Source organism: Coenobita brevimanus, chromosome 52 (assembly GCF_032717465.1).
Source record: "Coenobita brevimanus isolate Jiangsu-jjx chromosome 52, ASM3271746v2, whole genome shotgun sequence".
Taxonomy (NCBI): domain Eukaryota; kingdom Metazoa; phylum Arthropoda; class Malacostraca; order Decapoda; family Coenobitidae; genus Coenobita; species Coenobita brevimanus.
This window is the reverse complement of record NC_137005.1, coordinates 1,922,968-1,946,986: the sequence shown is the minus strand read 5'-3', so window position 1 is coordinate 1,946,986 and position 24,019 is coordinate 1,922,968. Positions and strand designations below refer to the sequence as shown.

The 24,019-nt window shown below is 44.2% G+C and overlaps 1 protein-coding gene across 1 annotated transcript in view; it reads left to right on the top strand.

Moving 5' to 3' along the window:
• The window catches only part of LOC145400369 (putative peptidoglycan muropeptide transporter SLC46), a 95,197-nt gene that overhangs the window by 24,990 nt on the left and 46,188 nt on the right, over positions 1–24,019 (top strand). Inside the window, exons 2-4 of the mRNA XM_080272875.1 lie at positions 11,485–11,580; positions 15,011–15,154; positions 17,996–18,079. Coding sequence (XP_080129001.1) covers positions 11,485–11,580; positions 15,011–15,154; positions 17,996–18,079 — 324 coding nt within the window. The remainder of the gene's footprint in view (positions 1–11,484; positions 11,581–15,010; positions 15,155–17,995; positions 18,080–24,019) is intronic.

The following is a 24,019-nucleotide window of genomic DNA, read 5'->3' as shown; positions in this document are numbered from 1 at the left end:
AACATGTGTCTAAATCTCAACTGTTACGGAGCTACAATTACTGATGACCTTATGCGCGAAAATGGTCTCCTTCATAATTCACCCATAAGGTCATCAGTAACTGTAGCTCCGTAACGGTTGAGATTTGAACACGTGTTCATATAACAATTTTTGCTTAGAATTCCCTCACCTATTAGTTCCCAAAGTTTTGGGCTTATCTCCCGGGACACCCTGTCTTATATCTTTCATGAACCCCTTCACAGCCACAGGTTAGTCTTAAATTAAATTGTCAGGTAGCTGCAAACAATAATGTACAAAATAAAATACTTCATTATAGTAGTTAACATTCCATATACGCTGGTAAGAAGCGCAGGGGACTCTGCAAACCTGATGATACTATGAACCGGTTTGTGCGAGAGTGGGGTAAAGAGGAAGTCTGGATCCAGTGTTTGGCGGTTCGATCTCGTTTTCTGTAAAGTCATCATCATCATTGCCCTCCCATCTCACATCTCGCTGTCCATCTCCATTCCTCCTCTCCCTCCTTCCTTTTCTCTCCACATCCTTTTCATTTGTCCCTCCTGCATTCCTGTTCCACCTTCTCTCCTCTCCTTCATTACTATTCCACCTTTTGTCCCACTCTCATTCCTACACCAATTTCCACCTCTCCTTCATTGCTGTTTCACTTTCCTCCTCCTCTCGCACATTCTTTCCTTCTACACCTCCTCTCCTCAGATCTGTTTCCTTCTCACCTCTTCCTTCCTCGTCCCTACTCCCCTCCTCTCTCCTACCCAGTTCTTCACCCCTCCTATTTTCTTCTCTCCCCGTTGTGGGACAGTATGCCCTGTGTTACCTGTACTTCCTATGTATTCCTATATATTCCCTCTTTCTCCCCACCTCTTCCCTTCTTAACCCCTCTGTATCCTTCTCAGCTCTTCTCCCCCTATCCTTTTTATCTCCCTCCCCCTCTCCTGTCCTCCCCTTCCCCCTCTCCTCTCCCCTCCTCTCCCTTCCCTCTTTTCCCTCCTCTCCTCCCCCATCCTCTCTATTCCCCTCCCTGCCCCAGCATTACATAACAGATAACGAGGCATCTGTCAGTGTGTGTGTGGCGGGGATGTTAGGGTACGTCCCGGGGGGGCGTGCTCAGAAAGGCAAGGAAGGGTGGAGGGCAGGGAGAACGCATTGGAGATTCAGGAGAGGTGCATTAGAGGGGATATCTAGGAGGAAAACAGATGCGAGGAAGGGAGAATGCAGAGGTACAGCTTAGTTCAGAAATTCCCTGTATAGAAGCTTCAACAACCAGCTCTTCTAATATACTATAGCAGTAGCCGTGTGTGTGTGTGTGTGTGTGTGTGTGTGTGTGTGTGTGTGTGTGTGTGTGTGTGTGTGTGTGTGTGTGTGTGTTTTGGGCAGCCGAAACTAGACATTCAAATCTCACCAAAATTGGCACTAAAATCACAAAAATTCGCTGATGTGAAAAAACTTGGTCCCATGACGATTGAAAAACTTTTACTATATATGAGCGATCACATTCTGACAAAAAAAAAAAAAAAAAAAAAAAAAAACGCCGCTCCAGGCGCCCGGCATAGGATCTCCGCAGAATTTTTTGCCCATAAGTATAACTAAAATTAACTACAGCAGCGCGAGAGCCCTCCGCAGGAGCAAGTGCGAGGGGCCCGAAGGGCACGAACACTTGTATCTACTACTAAGAGATTGTTTTAAGCCGTTTAGCCAGATGAACTATGACTTATCGAAACTTATAACTGTTGTCGTGTCATAGTCGATGCATCACTCATTGTACAACGGCCTTATGATTTCAGCTGTACATTGAGGATGGTTGAGGTGTTCAGCAGGGGAAGGGAAAAATGCAGGAAGAATTGTTGCATTAAAGGTACGTCGGAGGGAAAGAGAGGTTGGGGGAGAAAAAAGTATAGAACGATGTGGGAGTTCGGAGGAGGAACATATGAGGTATATATTCTGGAGGGAAAGGGAGACTGCAGGAAGATTTGTTGCAGGAAAGGAGGGAAAAGGGTGGAAAAGGGTAGAATTCAGTGGAGTTTTAGGAGAATTACGGTCTGGGACAAAGTTCACCCAGTGTTTCACTTCATGTGCTTCTGTAGGTTGATATTCTTAAGTTGAGAGAGGCTTGGTGTGTTTCTCTGCCCATAGGCGATTTTCTAAGGTATGATGCTTAAGGGAAGAAAGTGTTGAACATGCCCTAGGTGGGAAGTAGGCGGACTGAGGTATTTAGCCAACCTTTGTCCTCGATTTTACGTCCGCTGGGGGGGAACTTGTTCAGGAAGGGGAAAGATGAAGGTAGGCGAGTCGATCGTAAATGCATACATAACCCCAGTCCACTAACGATATAAAAACAATGTGCCACAGATACAAGTCAAACACCTTACTAAATATACAATTAACTTGCACCACAGCCTATGTCTGTATTATTACTTTCCTTCCCTTCAATGGCCCTTCTCTGTCTAAATTCTAATCTCTCTACTGAACACGAAATAAAATATGGGGGGGAGGGGGGGGTCGAAGAGGTGTTCAGAATGGGAAGAGTGGGGTAGGGAGGGTAGGGAGATGTGTGGGGTGGATGATCTCGAAGCAACTCAGTCCGCAGCTATCATATAACCAAACCTGTACCATATCGCTGGAAAAAGGGAGGAAAAGAAAAAAAGTGACGGGAAAAAAAATGAGACGGGAGATGCAGTTGAGATATGGGAGAGGAGAGGAAGGAGAAAGAAAAGGGGAAGAGGGAAAAAAAGGAGGGGAAGAGAGACAAAGGTGAGAAAAGAACAACCATGAGGACAAGGGAGAGGAAAGAGGGAGGAGGAGCAAGGAAGACAATATAAGAAAGAGGGAGAGAGGAAAGAGGAGGGGATAGAAAAGATGTGAGGAAATTATACCAGGAACGACAGATTCAGATGGAAGAGAGGGAGAGGGACTGAGGAGGAACAGGGAAGAAGATAAAGGCTACAGAGAGGAAAGAGGAGGGTGAGCGATTGAGGAGGAGGAAGGAAGGGAAGAAAAAAGTAAAGGAAGTAGATAAGAAAGATGTAGGAGGGAGAGTTAAAAGAATGGGATGGGTAGGGGGAGGAGACATACAGTGGGATACGAGAGTACAGGGATGAAGGGAAAAGAGAACAGAAACATTACAGAAGGGAAGGAGGACGAGGAATGATGGGAGGGGGAGGAAGGAGGGCTGGGAAGAACATGCAGGCTACAGGGAGGATGGGAAGGGGAATCAGGAGAGGAGAAGGAATAGTGGAGGTATAAGGTACGAGGGGGGGAGGAGGGGAAGCAGGATGCGGCAGGAGGGAGGAGAGGGAGGGTGAGGGGGAGGTGCGAAGAATAGGATGAGAACAGATAAAAGTAGGGGGAAGAACAACAGACCAGAGTTGCAAGATGGGAGGGGAGGGGGAGTGGGTAGGAGCATAAGACATAAACTGCAAGAAAGAGAAGGTGGAGGAAAGACAGGAACATTTAAGAAAAGGAGAGGGAACAGGAGGTGAAGAGAAAAGAGGGAGGGTGAAGGGGAAGTAAAGAAAAGAAAGGGAAGGGAGGAGGTAAGGGAGAGGGAAGAGAGAGAGGAGGGAAGGGAAGTGGGGAGGGAAACTGTGGGGCGAGAGGAGGAAAGGCAGGGAAGAACACACAGAGTACAAGTATGAGTGGAGGGAATAAGACCATTAGGAAGGGGAAAGAAGGAAAGAAAGAAGGGGAAGGGAAAGGAAGAGGAAGGGGAAAGGGTAGAAGAAGAGAAGTGGGAGGGAAAAACGGATAAGGAATGGGAGAGGAAAAGGGAAAGTAAATTGTGTTTAGGGGAAGGAGCAAAGGAGGGAAGGGCAAAGGGAAGGGAGTCGGGAGAGGGTGAGAGGGTGAGGGAGGGAATCGGCTTGTATAGGGTACACCTCACGTCCTATGTTCATCGCTTACCTGTGACACATTGTTAGATTAGCAGGGGAGCAAGGACAACTGGGGATGGGGCGGGCAGGATGTGGGATGGGACTGGGGAGATGGGGAGAAAGATATAAGGTGGGGGTTGGGTAGGGGAAACAAGGATAGGAGGGGTGGGATGGAGAAGGGGTTTTGTTGAGCTAAGGGAAGGGAGGGAGGATAATGGGATGAGGGTTGATTTGGGATCTGAGTGATGGGGAGAAGAATATGGGTTGGGGATGTAGGGAGAAAGGACTTTGGTTGTGCAACTGGGGGGGGTGAGGAAGCGGTTAGGATGATGAGGGGGTACAGAAGAGAAGGAGATGGGATTGAGAAGAGGGCGTAAAGGAAGGGGAGCAGTTGAGATAATGAGTGTAGGATGGGAAGGGGTGAGGAAGTGGTGGGGTAGGGGAAGGGGAAGGATGTGGGATAAGGGAGGGAATGTCCTTTTCTTCCCATACATTCATATCCTCACTCACTCCTCCCCTTCCCTTTTTTTGTTCCTCTTTTCCTCTCTTTCTTCCTCCATCCATCTGTCACCCCTTCATCTCCTTCCTTGCCTTCTTCTCTCACCGCCTGCACCTCCCTTTCCAGTTCCCCTCCCTCCTTCACCCTTTTCATTTCGTTCCTTTCTCTCTTCTTCCATCTGTCGTTCAGTAATTTTTGTCTTCCTTCCTTCCTTCCTTTCCTTTTTACCTTCGCCAAGGAGGTTGTGTTTTTGCCGGCGTTGGTTTGTTTGTCTGTTTGTCTGTTAACAGGATTACTCAAGAAGTTATGAACGTATTTTGCTGAAAATTTCTGGCGGGGTAGGGTATGGCCCAAGAAACAACTCATTAGATTTTGGTGGTGATCCGGATCATCATCCGGACCCAGGAATTTTTAAAAAGATCCTCTACCATTGGGGATGGTGCTAATATCAGTATTCTTGCTTCTAACTCGATAATGTCTATAATGCTTGCACAAAAATTACAAGATAACATCTCCATAAGATCTACCACACACACCGCCTTGGCGGAGGTTTGCAGTCTCGGGTTGCTCTTGTTTTCCTATATTTCCTCCCTTTCCTCCCATTTTCTCTTTTCTCTCTTTCTTCCTAACTTTCTTCTCTCATCTCCCCTCCTCCCTAACTCGTAACTGCCAACTGGTATCAACGTTTTCCTCGTGTAGTTCAGAACTGGACGGCCGTAAAATGGAGTTTCGTTATTTGATATTATAGAAACCGGTTGTAGCCATACCCTCACTCTCACACTTGTCTTACACCATCCCTACACCTTCACTCTTACACTATCCATACACCAACCCTATACTTTCGAGCTCGCACTTTCCTTACACCTTTCCTACACCTTCACTGGCTCTCACTCATACATTCCCTCTCACATGCAACAGTGCACATTATGACGATTCTGTTAATATAAAATTCTCTGTGGTAAATTTACAGTCCGGCTTTTGGGTCACGTACAGTCGACCAAAAAATTATGGGCCATCTTACCGCACGTGTAATTCTAAAACGCGGACGAAGCATTGTGATATATGGGGCATTTTGTAATTATAAATGCAAATACCGTCCTTGGTAATTATTGCAACTCGAAATCGCGTAAATCGTCACATATTGGATGGTATATTTTGGGGGGCAGTATGTTAATTGATTCATGTGCATCTCCAGAACTCGCTCATTTTCACGAGCATCAGTCCTCAGGTGTGCGATACTTTTTTGGTTGACTGTAAACAGAGGCAGACGGAGAGAAATGGGCCCCGTTTCTCTGCATATATTTTAGCTGCCGGCTTGCACACGTCTGGCTTGGATGGGCAACTTTACTCTACTGTTCAGACTGGTGTATTAAACACATATATCGAGGCTGTATTTATTGTAAGGGTACTGTAGTCTTGACCTGATTTAGCGTTTGGTGTGTGCGTATGTGGGAGGGGGGTTGAGTGTGTGTGTGTGTGTTCTCATCTCCCCCACGTCTCCCCCTCTCCCTTTCCCTCCCTTGCCTCTCTCAGTGACCCTGACCAGCCACTGGCAGATCTCATAGCCGAGATCCTCTTTCTTTCCATTCCTCACTCCCTTCCCCTTCCAGCTTGTTACTGCCACTCTGGACCTTGAATTATAAACTTGCAAACCATTCCCTGTCTTCACTAAATATATTGCAGAGAGGCCAGTAAGGAGAGTGCAAAAATTTCCCTTGTCCATTGTCCCTCCAGTCAAAATAATTCCTAGGTATAATAATAAGTTTTGTGAATCTATAGCTGTTGTGGTCGTGTGGGTCAGAGAGCATACTATGAACTGAGGGATCGTGCGTTCATTCCCGCCAAGGTGACGTCAGGAGGGGCATCCGGGCATAAAATACTACATGCCTCAACAGAAATCCGTATTGTTAAAACTGAATTGGCGAAGGGGAAGGCAACCCCTAAATTTTTAACATTAATTACTGGAATACATGACGAACAATAAAACACGAATGACCTCCCTACCCTGATTCTAAGTGCATTATGTTGAGTGGAATGCAGACTGATTATTCCCTATCATTACAGGTGTTTTAAAATTCGCCTTCTTAAATGAGGGACAAGATTGCACAGTTGGCTGCAATGTTCCCTTCCCCTTCCTCTCCATCAGTAGGTCAAACATTATATTAGTTTTGGTAGAAAGTAACAGATAGCCAAAAGAACCTGTTAAATAACCTACCAGAATATAATAACTACATGCACCTTCACCCTAACTAATATGTTGCTATGGGTTACTGACGGTCAGGAGGTGGAACGGAACTTTAGCAGGCGACTGTACCTTCTCCCTCTCAATTGTAATAATGCAGTCGAAAGTCCTCTCAATTGGGACAACTCCGTAGCCCCCAAGAGGAGTGTGCACGGCGTAAAACTACATTAATTCTGGTCCATTAGATATTCAGTAGGCTGGCGAGGCTGGGTGTTCATTATCTCAAACCGGTTCTGCAATAATAAGCCTTTGATTTTCCCTTCACCGTGAGAATGTAAAATAGAGATTGACATTTTAAAAACTGTGCCATCTGTTCCACTTGCACTTTCACGTTAAAACTTATTTTTACGACGTGCAGATCTCTCACTTCCCCTAAGTTCAGTGATCGGTGAGAAAAACACTCACACACACACACACACACACACACACACACACACACACACACACACACACACACACTGAAAAGCTTGAATTTATTCATATTTCCTTCATTCATCAAACTTGTAGGTCACACAAGGCTCTATTCTTGTTAGCCTAGATTTTATAACACCTCTTTATACAGTACAATACACCTCAACACCCTCTTGTATGTTATGATTGCTTTGTGTCGATTTTAACTGCGTGTGTGTGTGTGCGTGTGTGTGTGTTTGTGTATATATATATATATATATATATATATATATATATCGGAGAATGTGAAAGTGTAAAAAAAAAAATAATAAATAAAGAAAGAAATCGCAGAGAATGAGGCGCCACAAAGTCGTGCATGCAAAAAAGAAGAATACTGCTCGATGATAATAAATAAATAAATAACAGTTACTGAGAGATTTGCACCAAAGTTAGCCCATTAACAGACGGGGATCAAGGTAGACGCTTTGCTCTGGATACATCCAGACGGTTTAATTCAGCTAAGGTAACTTGTGTCCTTTTTTCAAATCACTTCATACTGTCACTTCTGTGACGTAATTTGTACTTCATTCTTGCTCTCTCCAGCCGATTATATTTAGTTCTGAGCGATCTTTTGTAGTGAAAGGGTTCATTAAGGCTGTATTTAATCCTTCCAATTTTAAAAAATCGTCAGACAGCAAAATTGTCTGGAGGAAGCAGGGAAAAACTGGAGAATACGTAATGTTTGCACGTCAGATAGACTAACTTTAACCCATAGGAGTCACGCATTTCCTCAGTTCAGCAATATCATCTGCCAGCATCTAAATCAAAATACGGATAACAGCACACATATCCATCCACATTCTCTCTGACCAACACAGATACGCAATATACCCCATGGTGTAGAGGTATAATGGGTCAATCTTACGTAACCCAGCTTGTAGAACTCGTCTCAAAGGAATGACCTCGCTGATAATCGTATTTTAGGTGTGGCAGTTACGAGGGCAGCGGGGCGGGGGTGTTGCTTTGTGGGAAGGGTAAAGGAAAGGAAAAGGTGTAGAATCATCCTGAAAAAAAATAAATAAATAAACTTAACTACTTGAGGGGATGGACCATCAGTTTCTGTAAATCCAGGTATTGTCTGGTATGAAAGGTGGGATAGTAAGGGGAGTAGCAGTGGATGGATGTTGTTTTTGTGGCAAGGAAAAAAAGAAAAAGAGTACAGAATCTTCCCTTCCCGTCTTCTTGCAGGAAAAAACAACAACTCATAAGTACTTGAGGGAGTCATCATAAATTCGTTTGTAAATCCAAATATAGTCTGGTATTTTGTGTGAAGTAGTAATGAGGGCAGCGGCGGATACATGTGCAGAATTTTCCCTCCTCTTGTTCTGTCAGGAAATACAATTCGTAGCTATGAGAGTGGCTTAAAAATAGGACTGTTTGTAATTCCAGGTAATGCTGTATTTTAGGTGAGGCTATAACGAGGGCAGTGGCGGGTGGGTAGGTGTTGTGTTGGTGTGGAACCCGGATGTCACGACTACTCTGTGGAAAGGCAGCGCAGGACAGGGCAGGGTAAGGCAGGGCAGTGCAAGGCAGGCTGCCTCACCCCGTTCCCCCTGACCTACCTCACCTTGTCTTTTCCTATCCTGTCTCACCCTGCTCTGCCCTGCCCTACCCTGCCTCACTCTGCCCTATCCTGTCCTGTCTCACTCTGTCCTACTCTGCCTTGCCTTGTCTCACCCTGTCTTAGCCAGCCCTGCTTTGCTCTGCCTCACTCTCTCCTAGCCTGCCCTGTCCTGCCTTACCCTGCCCTGACCTACCTTACCATGTCCTGTCCTACCCGAACAGGACAGGGTGAGGTAAGTCAGGGGGAACGGGGTGAGGCAGGGCAGGGCTGAATAGGGCTGGGTGGGGCAGAGCAAAGCAGGACAGGAAAGAACAGGGTGAGGCAGGTCAGGTCATGGCAGAGCAGGACAAGACGAGGAAGAGCAGGGCAGGCCAGGACAGGGTCAGACAGGACAGGACAGGACAAAGTGAGGCAGGCAGGGCAGGGGGGCAGGAGGGTGCAGGGCAAAGGAGGTGGTGGGCACTCACGGGGCGCTAATGGCCAAGATACCACCTGGGATATGGGTGGGCTGAAGCTGGCAGATGGCTCCTCGTAGGGGTGCAGTGGGGAGGTGGTGTGGAAGTGTGGTGTGGCGATGTGTGTGTGGCAGAGAGATGTGGTGTGAATGTGGCAGAGAGACACGATGTTGCTGTATGTGGTGTGTGTGTGGCGGAGATGAGGAATGTGCAGTCGCAGTTGAGGTATGAATGTGATGGCGAGATGAGGTAGTGTGGGTGTCGCGGCGACTAGGGACACATGCATGAGAGTGTGAGTGGTGGGCGTGGGTCTGGGTGGAGTTAATTGGGAGATGATGCAGATGCTGTGTGGCTGCGATCGCGTAGAGTTATGCTGGCGTGGGTGTGGGCGAGGGGGAGTGGGGTGTTTGCATTCTTGTCGGCTCTAGGAGGTCTTCCAGCCCCTCTTCCTTTGCGATTTAGTCTGCATTACATACCTTTAGATTCCCATGTGTGTTACTCAGCACCTCCACATACTTGCATAAATAACATAGAAGAGAATATTAGCGTGTCATGTACAGAAATGGACCCTTCTTAGCCAGTTGGAAAGCATGAAGTTATCTTGTGCGAAACGGGAGGATGCAGGCTAAGAGGGGTGGGAGAGGAGGAGGAGGGGAGGTCTGAGAAAAGAGATACCGGAGCAAACCAGCACGAGTGTGAGAGGGCGGGGGGGAAAAAAGTGATGAATATAAGCCTCATTTTAGCTGGCTTTGGAGGTTTCATAACACTTCTTCCTTAACGAGTTACATTTGCATGACTTTAATCATTTTTTGTACATTATCAACGCAAACTACGTCGATATTAAAGTGAAAGGAATACATATATGAGGATACATAGGTGTTGTGCACAAAAAGGTCGCTAAAGAAGAGGGCCTATGTCACCAAGAATACAGCCCTGTGAAGATATAGGGAAACGAAACGAGGGGACGCGAAAGGAGCATGCATGTGAGGAGACAGGGAGCAGACGAGGCAGTTGTGATGAGCAGCAAGGAAGTCGAAAAGAGTGATGACAACGAACAGATAAATGGAGAAATTAGAGTGATGACTACAAAGAAGTTAAGACCACGAAAAAGAAAACTCGGACATAGCATACCTTTGAGGAGACCTAGGAGCAGGCTATGTAGTTGTGATGACCAGCAGCGGAGTGGGGAGGGGGAAAAAAAAAAAAAAGTGACCACGAATCGATTAGGGGAGGATAAAAAGGGGGACGAGACATAGCATAAGGGATGATCTGGGAGTGGTTCTTATGGCTACTGTTTTTGCTGGACGATGCCCCGTCGAGCGATGGGGGGCGAAGGACAGAGACAAGGGCGGCCCAAGGACACACCTGGTGATCTTCTTAACCTATGTGGGGGGTCCTAATCTTGAAAATGATACGCAGTTCGTCAGAAAATTCTTAGTTATTTTACTGTAGTGGTTCTATCATTTTCAAGTCAGTGATTTTATTTATGCGATTAGGTATTTGTGGTTTGTCTCCCTCGTAAATGTATCCATAACTACGTACCAGTGTTACTTTTTGCGATGTTAACTTTCATCACTAACATTGTCCCCCCCCCCCTTTTTTTTTTTACACTTGACAGGAGCTTACAAATACCATAGTTAATCAAAGTTCTGTCGCTTTTCATGCTTCTCCCTCCAGTGACTTTGAAATCAGTCGAGTGAATCCGAAACAACTTACCCTACTAACACTGATCTGTGGCAAATAAAGTCATCTATGTAAGTTGCTTTGGGGTTCACGAGGCAAGATTTGAAAGCCAAAAGAAGCAGAGGAGGTGACAAAATATTATGAGTACATTTCCAGGTAGCAGGTGTTGCAAATTATATCCTCACTTCAATTTTGTTTCCATTTAGCCTCAGTTAATGGAACCTAATATATTAAAACCTCTTCACAAGGCAGGTGTTGAACAGGCAGGGCTTCGATAACCGCCTCTCGCGTTGGCCTAAATGAAATATGCAGTTCGTCCATACCAGGGAAATAGTTCAACTCTTACTACTAAGTTTTGTCCTTCGATCTTTGTTGAACCTCCACCACTAATTCTGTTCCTTTCATCCATGCTAAATCCTACAACTAATTTCTTTCCCACTCATCTGTGTTAAACCCCCGCACTAATTTTTGCCCCTATCATCTCAGTTAAACCCCCCACCATTACGGTATTTGTTCCTTTCATCCCCACCACTAACTGTTGTCCTTTCATCACAGTTAAACTCCCACCTTCTAATATTGTCGCTTTGAGGCCTGTTAAACCCCACCACCAGGTTTTGCACCGTGTATCTGTTAGCTTTCCACAACAGTTTTTTCCCTCTTTCATCTGTCAAATCCTATCATTAATTTCATCTATGTGTTTTGTATTTCAGGAGCCTACATGTACCTGTTCACGCGTCAGGTGTTGCACTGGCAGGCATCAGACTACGGGCTCTGGGTCACCTACAAGAACATTTTGGCCACGCTGGGTGAGTGATCGAGTGACACATCAGCTCCTTCGTGTTATTTGTTACCCGGATTCACCCTGCCCTTGGTGGATGACTATGTTGGTGCCCATCCATTGTAAGATAACCCGTGTGACTGTGCTGCCGAGCGCTGCTGGATGGTTGTTTCTTCTTGCCCATGACACCACACTCCATATGACTGCATTCTTTTGGTTGTGGATGACAGTGCTTGTATTTATCGTTAATGAGATGACCTGTGTTTGTGTGGGGGGTAGGGGATGACTGTTAGTGTTTATCATCATAAGACAACCCATTTTACTTTTTGGTGTGTGTGTGTGTGTTTTTTGGGAGGGGATGATTGTGTTGGTGCTCAATCATAAGCAACCTGTATGTCTGAAATCCGTTTGCTTGGTGGATGATTGTTCTGGTTCTCATCATCAAATAACAATCCAAGTATGACTCTTCCCGGGTCTCGGTGGATAACTGAGTTCTCATTCATCACGCGGCAACATATATAACTACATTCTTTTCCTTGTTGGAAGACTTTACTGTTCCCCATCCATCATAAAAACCCATATGACTGAACTGATGCGTGGTAAACGATTGTAGTTGCTCACATCCACAATACTACACATCATCTCACTAAATTCTACGTTGTTAGTGGTTGGTTGTCATCCACCACACCACAACCCACGCTGACTGACTTACTGACTTTTCTTGCCTCCAGCCTCAGGCATTATGCATTTTCATGAACTTGGGAGGCTTTATAGCACGTCTCCTAGATTTATTCAGGATATTGCACCACAGTTTCCTGCTATACATTAATGTCTTTCCCCAGCCACCCCCCCACCTCGTTCCCCCCTCTCTTCCTGCTCGTTTCTCCCCTTACATCTCCCTCTCCCCTCTCTTCCCATTTCTCCTCACTTCTCCACTTCCTTTCCTCCCTTTTCCCCGTCACTCCTCCCTCTCCCTTCTCTTCCCCTTTCTCACTTAGTCCCCTATTTCCTTCCCTCCCTTTTCCCCTTACACTTCCTCTTTCCTCTCCTCCCTCACACTTCCGTCCTCTCTTCTCCCATTTCCCTCCATTCCCCCTCTCCCCCACTCTCCCAGACCCTCTCCACTCTTTCTCATCAGCTCCCCGCCTCCTTCCTTACTCTACATCCTGAATCACTTTTTTTTTTCCTTCATTCCTTCACCATTAACACTGTATTGGGATCGTTGCTGTGGCTGTCTCGATATCCCGGGCATACCTCCTCTCCTCTCACTTGGTTTGTGTATCTATCTATCCATCTGTTTGTCTATCTCAGCAGACCATACACCAGCTGTCTGTTTACTCTCTCTCTCTCTCTCTCTCTCTCTCTCTCTCTCCTGTTTATATGTGTGTGTGTGTTTGTCATTCTATATCTTCCTTCTGTCTATCTGTGCCTCTCTCATCCCTCGCCTGACATCACCTGTGTTTATATCATCCCTTTGGCCGTGTTTTTGGTATCCCAGCCATGCACTTTCCTCTCTCTCTCTCTCTCTCTCTCTCTCTGCCTGATTACCTATATATCTGATCTGCCTTTCTAATTGTCTCTCTATTTTTATCTGTCTATCTGAAGCTGCCTCCCTGTTGTATCTGCGAATCAGTCTACATCTGTATGTATTGCTAGTATATCTATCAATTTATTGCTACTATAATAGTCAAATTTCAAAATGCCGCCAGGTTGAGATGTAAATTAGTCCACTTGTTTTTCAAAATATGGTTAAAGTGGAAAAGTTTATGAAAAGAAAATCCTTTGGTTCAATCCTCAGGAACGTTTTGTATTCCCTATAATGTTGTACGAATTTATAGCTTCAGTTAATTACTTTATTCTTGATACCTGCAGACCACTCTATGCAAATTAGAAGAAAATAAATGCACTGGGGGGGTTTAATTCAGGCTATATTTACCACATCCAGCTTGAAAAGTCCTCCCTGAGCTGAAACTGTCTGACATTGGACAAAATAAACTGGAAAATGTGACACCGTACTGAGCGAGTCCCATACGGAAAATTAACCCTTCTTAAACGCGTTCCTTTTCAGCCACTTCAGTCCGGTGACGTGTTTAAATGGTTTATTGTTGCTGCCTTCCACGCCTTGATTATGTTGAGATATTTTTCAAAGTGGGTGGATTAGATATACCCTCAATTATCCCTTTCATTACTAGCCATCCCTCCGAAGTTAGATAAAAGCACATAGAAGTTAGCAAGAATGTGATGGGAAATACGTCACTGGATTCAAAAGGTTTACTGGTTGGCCTGTATTCTTGTGGGTTGAGGAAGCTCCCTAACACCATTCCTAAGCGATTTGTTATGCATACTACACCATACTGTCCTTTATGGTGCTACATTAATCCTTCCAATATCGCCATACTCTGCACGACTAACGTACTAAAGGATATCAACCATCCATATCAAAAAATAAGTCGTTAAGGACCGACAAGAGTAAGCGTCCTTGCTTCAGAATATCTCCTCACAACACTGACCTTTGCGTCGTAATAAAACAGTGCATTTCCAGTTCTTTGCCGTCCCTGTTTTCTCCTCAACAACTACGGAACTAAGCTGAATAAGAGAATGCCTCGTTAGCCAGAATATTAAAACAACACTTGGCCTGAAAAGGTTATTTAATTGGTTTCTAATAACTGAACTTGTATGTGTATTCTCGTCTGCCAAGAGAGCTCTCAGACGCTTCTTTCTTGGTTCATGTTGTTCACCAGACACTCTCTCTCTCTCTCTCTCTCTCTCTCTCTCTCTCTCTCTCTCTCTCTCTCTCCATCTATGTTTCTTACAAAACCTACTTTCCCTACCCTAATCTTTGCCACTAACTCTAATACCTTACTGATACCTACCTGCTTACCTGCCAGCTGGACTTACCTCTCTCTCTCTCTCTCTCTCTCTCTCTCTCTCTCTCTCTCTCTCTCTCTCTCTCTCTCTCTCTCTCTCTCTCTCTCATTAACAGGACTGAATAACATAGAGAATCAGTAAATTAACGTACGATACACAGGAATAAACTGCCGAGGAAAAGATGTTACAGAATCTATGTGACAGTGGTGTTTCCTCTACTCTTCCTTAGCATTTAAATTCACTCTCTAATCCTCTTCTGTCCTGTTTTTCACTTTAATATTCACTCCCTCTTGACTGTGTGTAGTAGCTGTATAAGTGGATCTGGAAGCATAAGCAAGCAATTTTATACTGTACACAACTTTAGCTCAAGAATTTTCAGTCTGGTTGGGTTAGAGGGTCATGGCCAGGTAGATAGATAGAGTGATAGGTAGATAGACAGATAGGTATATAAGTAAATAAACTGTAACCTCCTCTAACTTGCCTTTCCTTCCCTATTGTAAGAGACTGAAATAGAGAGAGAGAGAGAGAGTAACCTCCTCTTACGTGCCCTTCCGTACCCTACAGTACTATAACCTGCCGTGCCTCCACAGGGTCGCTGGCCGCCGTGCCCCTGCTGAGTGCGGTGCTGAAGGTGTCGGACAACGTGCTGGCCATGGTGGGGGCGCTCTCCTCCGTGTTTGACTATGTGCTGTACGGCCTTGTTACCGAGGACACCTACTTCTTCATGTGGCTCGGTGAGGAACACATAAAAACACACGCAGTTAATAGGCTTACATATATTGCAGTGGCCAGATTAGTTTGACGTGTGAAGGTTGTTTGGCCTGTTCCACTGTCTATTTGCGTAATTCTGTCTTCGTTGCCTCCTGAATTTTTGTTTTATTCGTCAAGTTCTGGGTTTACGTTATAAGCACCTTTAGCATTCTAGAAAGGTACAGTTGCCTGCTATAGTTCCGTTCCTCTTAATTTCCATCAACAGCTCATGACATTATACTAGTTTTGGTGATGTAACAGTTAGCTAAGGCTGTTTATCTAATCAAACTGATTACAGTGACTACAAGCAACTTTACGCAGAGTGTTATGATGCTTCGAGTTACTAAAGGTCAGCAGGAGGAATGGAACCTTTGCAGGGGACTGTACGTGTAATCGATACGTTCACATATTGCTACCCAATTCAGTGTGGCATCTTAAGTTTGTCTGAGCTATTCCAATGTCTATATGCACAATTTTGTCTTCATTAGCTCTTGGAGGTACGTCATAAGTATCTCTGGCAGTACTGTATTCCACATAACGCCACATGACTTGCTCCAGCTAAGAGGGAGTCACTAGAGCCTGAGAGTGTTAATGGACTCGCATACTGATGCCCAGTTTAGTGTAAACGTCATTTATTCCACTGTCATTGCAAAACTTCGTATCTTCCTCTCATAACTTCATGTAGATCGATGAGGGCTCTATAAAAGCAGCCACAGATAATTGGTTCACATATTGCTGCCTCGTTGAGTGTAATATATGAAGGTTGCGCTGTGACACTCTGTATGCGTAACTTTATCTTCATTATCTTTTTCGGGTCTGTTTTCAGGTTAATATGTAAAATCTTTCAGTACTATTTAATTTTTCCTCGCTGCTCCGAAATTCGTGTGACGTAATTTTTAGTTTATTCTTACAGCTACCAGAAATTTTTATAAAGTTTAGGAAAGGCTTCTCGTACTGAAGGGATTTAAGACCACACCTAACCCGTCCAGTTCGAAGCGTCTCTAAGCTGAATAAAATCATTAGGAGGCTGGAACAATATAATAAATAATACTTACCTAGGCTCATTGGGTTAAGAGAGACCGATTGTAGTAACAGGGGTTAAGGAAGGCTATAACCTTACCACTGGGGGCAAGGTGGCTCAGTGGTAGAGCGCTTGACTCGAGACAGCGAGGTCGAGAGTTCGCGCCCCGCTTAAGTACCTGCCTTGCTGGAAGGAGTAGCGCTCTCCCGTCACCTAGCAGGGCTGTATGATCTATCAAGGTCTAGTTCGGGGAATTTATTCCATTCCATTCCATTGAACCCCTCCAGTTCTATAATCCTCTCCTGAGTTGAATAAATTTGTCTGGAGGTATATATACTGAATCGGTTAATAGATGCGCGTAGGGTAGTATTTCAAGTGGCTCTGGAGATTTCGTAACCCCTCTTCCTGAACGATTTATGCTACAAATTATGCCTCAGTATTCTCCAGTAATATGCTGTTTATGCAAACTGTATCGCTATTGCAACGATATAAATAATACAGAAGACAATGCTGAGATGTACTGTATATGCAAGATAAATCGCTAAAGGGAAAGATGCTACGATATCTTCTCTTCCAGTTTCGGCCTGTAGTGTTAGGTGTGAAGGTTGCTTACCGTACCGCTGATGCCTAGCTTCATGTCTTCATTAAGTTTCTTGGTTAGTTTTTTCTTTCTTTATTTTCTTTAGGTCAACTCGTTCAGTGTGGTGGCGTCTTGTATATTTTATTATTGTTATCTCTAGAAGATTTACGTTTGGAATATATTTTTTTAAGGACAGGGGTTAGACAACAACTTTCATTCCTTCCTTCACTAATACAGATTTTTACCAAGTTGAAGAAAATCGTCTGACAACATGAAGACATACAAGTTTTCTTATGGGGTGGGTTAACTTCTTCATTATGATGACATATATATATATATATATATATATATATATATATATATATATATATATATATATATATATATTATGTATGTATGTATATTTTACCATTCTGTACAAGCCTTAACACTGTCGGGAAATTTGTCGCTGAAGGCCAGGCAAGAAGGGTATATGAGAGCAAAGGAATACAGTGACGAATACATGGGGCAAAAATTATCCTATTAAGTACAATGGCAAACACAATAAGGAAACACAGCACTACATGAAGGCCACATCTAAATCCTCCGGTTCATCAGTCTCCCCTGTAAGAATATAATGGTCAGGATATACCAAAAACAAAATCTACAAGAGGCGCCATCGTACTGAAGGGATTGAATTTCTACCCCCCCCCTTCCCCAGTGCTGTATTGCATCCCACCCACAGTGTAATACGTGCATGCTGCGTAGTGGTGTTTGCCCGTTATGGGTGACGGTGTATGAGTGATTGTGTGTGGGGGCTGTGATGAATAGGAATGGCCTTCTCTGTGGCTGGGTGAGAGACAGTGGGTTATTGTGTGTGTGTGTGTGTGTGTGTGTGTGTGTGTGTGTCTATGAGAGAGAGAGAGAGAGAGAGAGAGAGAGAGAATGAAAGAACCAGTTTGCAAGCACGGAACTATGTGACACAGAGAACAAAGCACTGTTGGCTATTTCTTTCACCATGGCTTGGGGTGGATTTTCCTGTTTACAGCTTATGTCCTGTAACACGGTGGCAGAATAAGATGATACCAATTATACCACTCCACACCCTTTCCAGAAGCCTTCTTGTCTAATGCGGTGTTTTTGTTGTAGTTCAGCGTTCAGGATGGAAAGATGACAGCTGTAGGCCACGTTAAGGTTAAAAAAAAAAAAATTCTAATCAGTACTCAATTTCTTACCTCCCTTCAGCCCCAGTGGCCGCCCTCCTGGTCAACTCCTGCGCCATCGCCATCCGGGCCATGATCTCCAAGTATGTGGCCGCCGACGAGCTGGGTGAGTGACCTTCGTGGATTCGTTTTTTTTACACAGTTTGCTAATTTTGTTTACCCTCCTGCAGTATAAATAGATATTGTTGCTGTAACTGGAATTTAGTTGGTGTAAAATAAGGATCTGTATATTTTTTCGAGAGTCGCCAAGGCCAATGTTATTTGCGTGTAAGGGTCAGTGGATACGACAGGCCATGGAGCCTTTGTTATGGGTTCAGCCTTATAGGGGAAACTGGCTAAATGACTGCGGCTGGATGGAGGCTATGACCTTGGAGGTAAGTCTTCCCATTGTAAGGCTTGTCATGCATTATTACATCTTCATGATGCAGACGAGAGAAGGGCAGTATTTATAAATTCTAAGTTTTTTGACATACTATGTGAGAACGTTGTTTCCTAAAGCAATTTAACTTAAAGGTGTAAATGTATTTTTGACGTAACTGGCTCCGCACACACAAAGAGAGACGAGGACATGTTGACATATAATTTCTTGTGCAATTACTTTTGTTTTTACATAGACTACTAAGGTGAATATCGTAATGTCATAAATGAATTGTTGTTATAAAAGTGTGTCCCTTTCGAGGCGACAGACTTCCTGACATTATTCCTCCTGACTGCTCCTAAAATTAATGAACTGAGGAGATAAGCTAGTGAAGGGAAGAAATTTTTGTCTTTCTCATGATATAGGTACAGTCGCTAATAATCTCGTTACACGTCTGAAACTCTTGAAACAAGCCTCAAACTATCTTCAATATTTATCAATGGTTTTGTATGGCAAGGTCAGCAAGTTTTCACCCGGTTGCAATAAAATGTATAGTGACTAACAACTACGACTTTGCGCACAAACTACAGTATTTTAGGAGCAAACGTACAGGAAGATAAAACCCTCATCATTAATTCCTTCAGTTCGATGACGTACTTTCAATTTCTTGTTAAACATGGAGACTTTTGGAACTACAGAAGTTATATATAGCCCTCAATAACCCTTGCACTGAGACTGGTTCTTCCCAGGCTCAATAAAATCGTTTGGAGACAGCTGGGTGTAATAGAAAATAAGCCATTGGAGTGGAGGGGTTTAAATAAAATCTGTACTTCCACTTTGCAACATATCACCTGATCATGTACGATACAGTCAACCACAAAAGTCCAAGTGCCTCTCCTGCCTCTATCATCGCTGGAGTCAGAGATACTTGAATGAGACGTAATGGATAAAGGTGCCTGTTATGAATTGTAGGTGGATGATAATATGCACCTCAGTCCACTTCGTCATATTCAAACGTCTGTGAATCCAGTGCTGAAAGAAAAGCAGGGGAGGCGAACGAACTTTTGTAGGTGACTCTAAATTCAAGACACTGATGGGTGAACAAGGTACAGTCCTACTAATGAATCGAAAGCTGAAGTAAATGGTAGAAACGTCTGTTGGTTAGGGCAATGTCGGGGAGAAATGGAGGCGGGTGGAAGAGTTTGGCATAGACTAATGGGGACTTGTGATATTTTTTTTTTTCGTATCGTATCATTTATATAGGCTCCAGTATGCTTGCATGTGTCGGCTTTGGTCACCTTATGGCAGCTTTCCACGCAACTCGATCTCTTGCAGGCTCCCCATTCAATTCCTTATCCCTGACGTCACACTCTGTGGCTTCATCCCAGGTCTTTTCGGTCTGCCTCTCGCAACCCTACCCCCAGCGTTCACACTCTCATCTTCCGCACCCAACTGTCATCCTCTGTACCCTCAACATGTCCATACTATATCAATCTACCCTTCCTCATCACAGTACCAGTGCATTCCAGTCCTATCCTTCTTCTCAACTCTTAAATCGTAATCCTAGCGCCCACCTCCCCAGGCCTCGCATTCAAGGACACATTACACATCCTGCTAATCATTGTCTTTCCTTTACGTTTGAGCTAAGAAATATCCTCTTCCTTTAGTGCCCAGGCATTACTAGCATACAGCATTACACTCCTTATACATGCCGCATACAAAGATCCCTTAGCACGGAGGGAGAACCTTCTTAATGTTAGAAGAGGCAACAGCTCCCTGAATTTCCTTCGGCCAATCCTTACTCTACCTACAGAGCTAGGTCTATCCTTGCTGCATTTCTCTGGTAGAAGAATAGTTTTGCATTAAAAAAAAAAAAACAGGCCAGTATTCTCGGCAGCTTAGAAGGCATTTAAGTGCCTATTTCTTAACGATGTATTGTTCATAATACAGTGCATTTTTCTAATTTATATAGTTTTTTTGTTGTATCGGTTAGGGTTGCATAAATTACATACTTGAACACAATGACGCACCGCATACATAAATATTCTGGTTAGGAAGATGTGCAAGGGAGATTAGGAACCTTAGAGCTTGACCCGATTCACCCAATGTTACTCTACTTATTTAATTATTTATTTATTCAAGTACATGTTACTTATTTATTGAATTCACTTGGCTTGAACGCATAGTGCATAACCTTCCCTTTCGCACTCTCTATACAGATCAAAACGATACCAGGCGATATCTGTTAATAAAGGTGTAGGGAGAAGAAAGACGCAGAGAAATAGTGAAAAAGTTGTACCGTTTGCAGGAAATTTGCTTTAAATATCTAAACAGAAACGAAAAAAATAAAAGGAAAGCTAAGACTTGTAAAAAGAAAATAGAAAAGAAAGTATGCGGGTAATAAAAAAAAAAAATACTCCCCCCCCCAAAAAAAAAAACATCGGAGAGAGAGAGAGAGAGAGAGAGAGAGAGAGAGAGAGAGAGAGAGAGAGACCCATCATACACTTACAGACACACTGACAAATAATTGGCACTGTTACTTCCTTGCATCGCCACAAAATTACAGCTACACGCTTTTTTTTCTTTAATTGCCTAATGTTGTTGGCTGGAGGTGGTGGAGGTCGTGGTGGTGGTGTTGGTAGTGTGGTGGTGGCGGTGGTGGTGGTGTTGGTAGTGTGGTGGTGGCGGTGGTGGTGGTGTTGGTAGTGTGGTGGTGGCGGTGGTGGTGAAAGGAAATGGCCTGAATAAACTGGTGATGAGGTTGATGCTGCCTAGTGGTGAGAGTCGCGATGAGGTGGTGAAAGGGGAGACTGGATGGATGGGTGGATGGTGAGAGAGGGTGGAGGGATGGATGGGTGGATGTGAGGAAAGGTGAATAAATGGTTCTGTAGACGTTGAGCGAAAGTGGATGGATGAATGGATGGATGGTGAGAGAGAGAGCTGATTAATGAATGGGTGGATGGTGAAATAAAAGGTGCTTGAATAGATGAGTGGATGGTGAGAGTGGATGGCTGGGTGGATGAGTAGATGGTGGTGGTGGAGTGTGAATAGAAAGTGGATGACGGATGTGAGTGACGAGGTGGTGATAGGAGATGATGATACGTAGTTGGTGGTGTTAGTGGTGTTAGTGGTGATAGGTGATGGGGTGTGTTAGTGAGTGATGAGGGTGGTGATGGTTGGTGATGAGGGTATATGGTGATAGTGGTTTTGAAAGGTGATAGGTTATGAGTGGTGACATGATGGTGATAGTGAAAGATAATACGTGGTGAAAATGGTGATTAGGTGGTGAATGTGGAGATGATAGGCAGTGAGAATTTAGGTGGTAGTGGTGGTGAGAGTGGTGAAAAAAAAATGTGGATGATGGTGAAGGTAATGCTTGCCGGAAAGTGATGAGAGGGTGATGACAGTGGTGGGAAATGAGTATGGTAATTGGCGATGAGGTGACAGGATTATGATGGTGAAAGCAGAACTTGGTGGTGAGGGTAGCCGTGGTGGTGAAAGGTGATGATGGGAAGTTGGCTGGTGTAGCATACAGGTGGTTGGTGGTGAGGGTGGTGAGGAGGAAGATTGGTGAACTGCAATTTGTGACGATAAGTGGTGTGATTATAATTAAAGAATACTTCGGTGGTGGTGATGATGATGAGTGGTAAGTAGCTGTAAGTGGTAAGTGAGTGGTGACAGGGAAAGTGGTTACGTATGTAGGGGTTAAAAGATATATGGTCTATTATAGTCTTTTTTTCATCTGTTGGAACTGGACCTCTCAAACCAAAAATAGTAGGGTATGGTTACATGAAATTTGAGGACCCTTAATTATGAGGTAGGTATAAGTCTCCTTGGTTACTAGTCAAGTGAATCCTCCAATCTGACTACAACTGGCCATCATCTGAGCCAAAAGGGATGAGGGATCGTTGTCAGGTTAGAACAAACGCACTGTAGTTGATGATGAGCGTGGAAGTGGTTTGTGGTGATGATGGAGTGGTAGTTGTGGTGAGGGAGATGAGTGGTGAAAAGTGGTGAGGTAGTTGGATGGTTAATGGTGAGGGGGTCGTGACCTGAACTAAATAAGAAATACTAGAGGAGAGTTACATGGTGATGAGAATGGAAGTGACTGGTGATGATGTGTGGTGATAGCAGTGGCCATGGTGATGATGGTTAAACGTGATGACAGTGTAGGCCAGTGGGTGGTGACGGATGGTGAGTGTGTCGTGTGGGTAAAACTAGGGTAACAGTTGTGAAAGGTTCTGCATGGTTATTGGTAAGAGTCATGTTGTTAAAATAATGATGATTGGTAAAAGGTCATTGCTCTCTCTCTCTCTCTCTCTCTCTCTCTCTCTCTTTGAGCGAGACACAGAAAGGAGGAAAGAGGAAAACAAGATGGAACAGGAAAAACAAGAATCACTGTGTGGATTTTTTTTTTTTTATGTGTCCGACTCTGGGCATAGGCTTCACAGCCTGCTCCCAAGGCCCAGTAGTCCTCCTACATAGCATACACCTCTACATGTCACCACTTCGGCGCTAACACCCACCGTCCATATTGAATACATGCTTGGGCTGTCTCATACGGGACTGGTGTATTGGTATTAGCGGGGGTATTTTTACGACATGTTGGCGGGTCTTCTGGTAGATCAGTAAAGTCTGCTTTTTATATTCAAATCCTTTAACTGTTCCCTGTCCCAGCGGGGATTTGAACCTGGGTCCGGTAGGACTGCAGGCCACCTCTCTACCGATTGAGCCACCGCCTCCCCCTAATGATGAGAAGAGCTGGTGAGGCGATATACAGTATGGTGAAAACTTGTGGGTTATTGGTGATGAGGGGTAATGACTGGTGATAATGAGGTGGATGGTGAGAGCAGAGACTGTGTGAGGAAGTGGTGAGAGGATGGTGAATGGTGAGAGCTGAATAGTGATTGATGCTGCTGATGATGATGACTGGTGAAAGATCATAGGTTGGAATGGTGGTGAAGTGATGAGTGGTGAGAGCAGTTAGGATGATTAATAGTGATGATGGTGCATTGTACAGGTGGTGAAAGTGATGTCAAACACTAAGGGTGGTGAGGGTAGATGTGGTGAAGGCAGAGGACAAATACTATGTAGGTGCAACAAGGATCGTAATGATGATGATGATGATGATGATGTACGTTAAGTGATGATGATTATGATGTGCGTTAAATGATGATGACTGTGATTAAAGGAAGTTGAAGAAGATAATGATGATGATGACACTGTGATGATGGTAAGTATTGAGGGCAGGGTGGTGAATCATTATGAGAAGAAGGAAAAGTGATGATGATGGTCTGAGAATGATGATGATGATAATGGTGGTGATGAAAAGTGGTGATGATGGTCTGAGAATGAAGATGGTAATGGTGGTGATGATGAGATGATGATGATGTGTGGTGAAAGAGTGAGTGACGAAGGTTGTGAATGGTGCAGGCTAGTTAGGTTGTGAGTGTTGTGGAAGGATGATGAGTGTGAATATTGTGAATGGTGATGCGTGGTGAAGTTCATGAGTGATGTTGGTGCTAATGATGTATAGAGAGAGGAAGGAATGTGGAGGCGAAACTGATGATTTATGGTGACTAAGGACTTATGGTGATGATGATGATGAAAGTAGTAAATGCTGACTTGGTGATGAGTGAAAGTAACGAAAGTTAATTCGCTCAGAGAGAGAGAGAGAGAGAGAGAGAG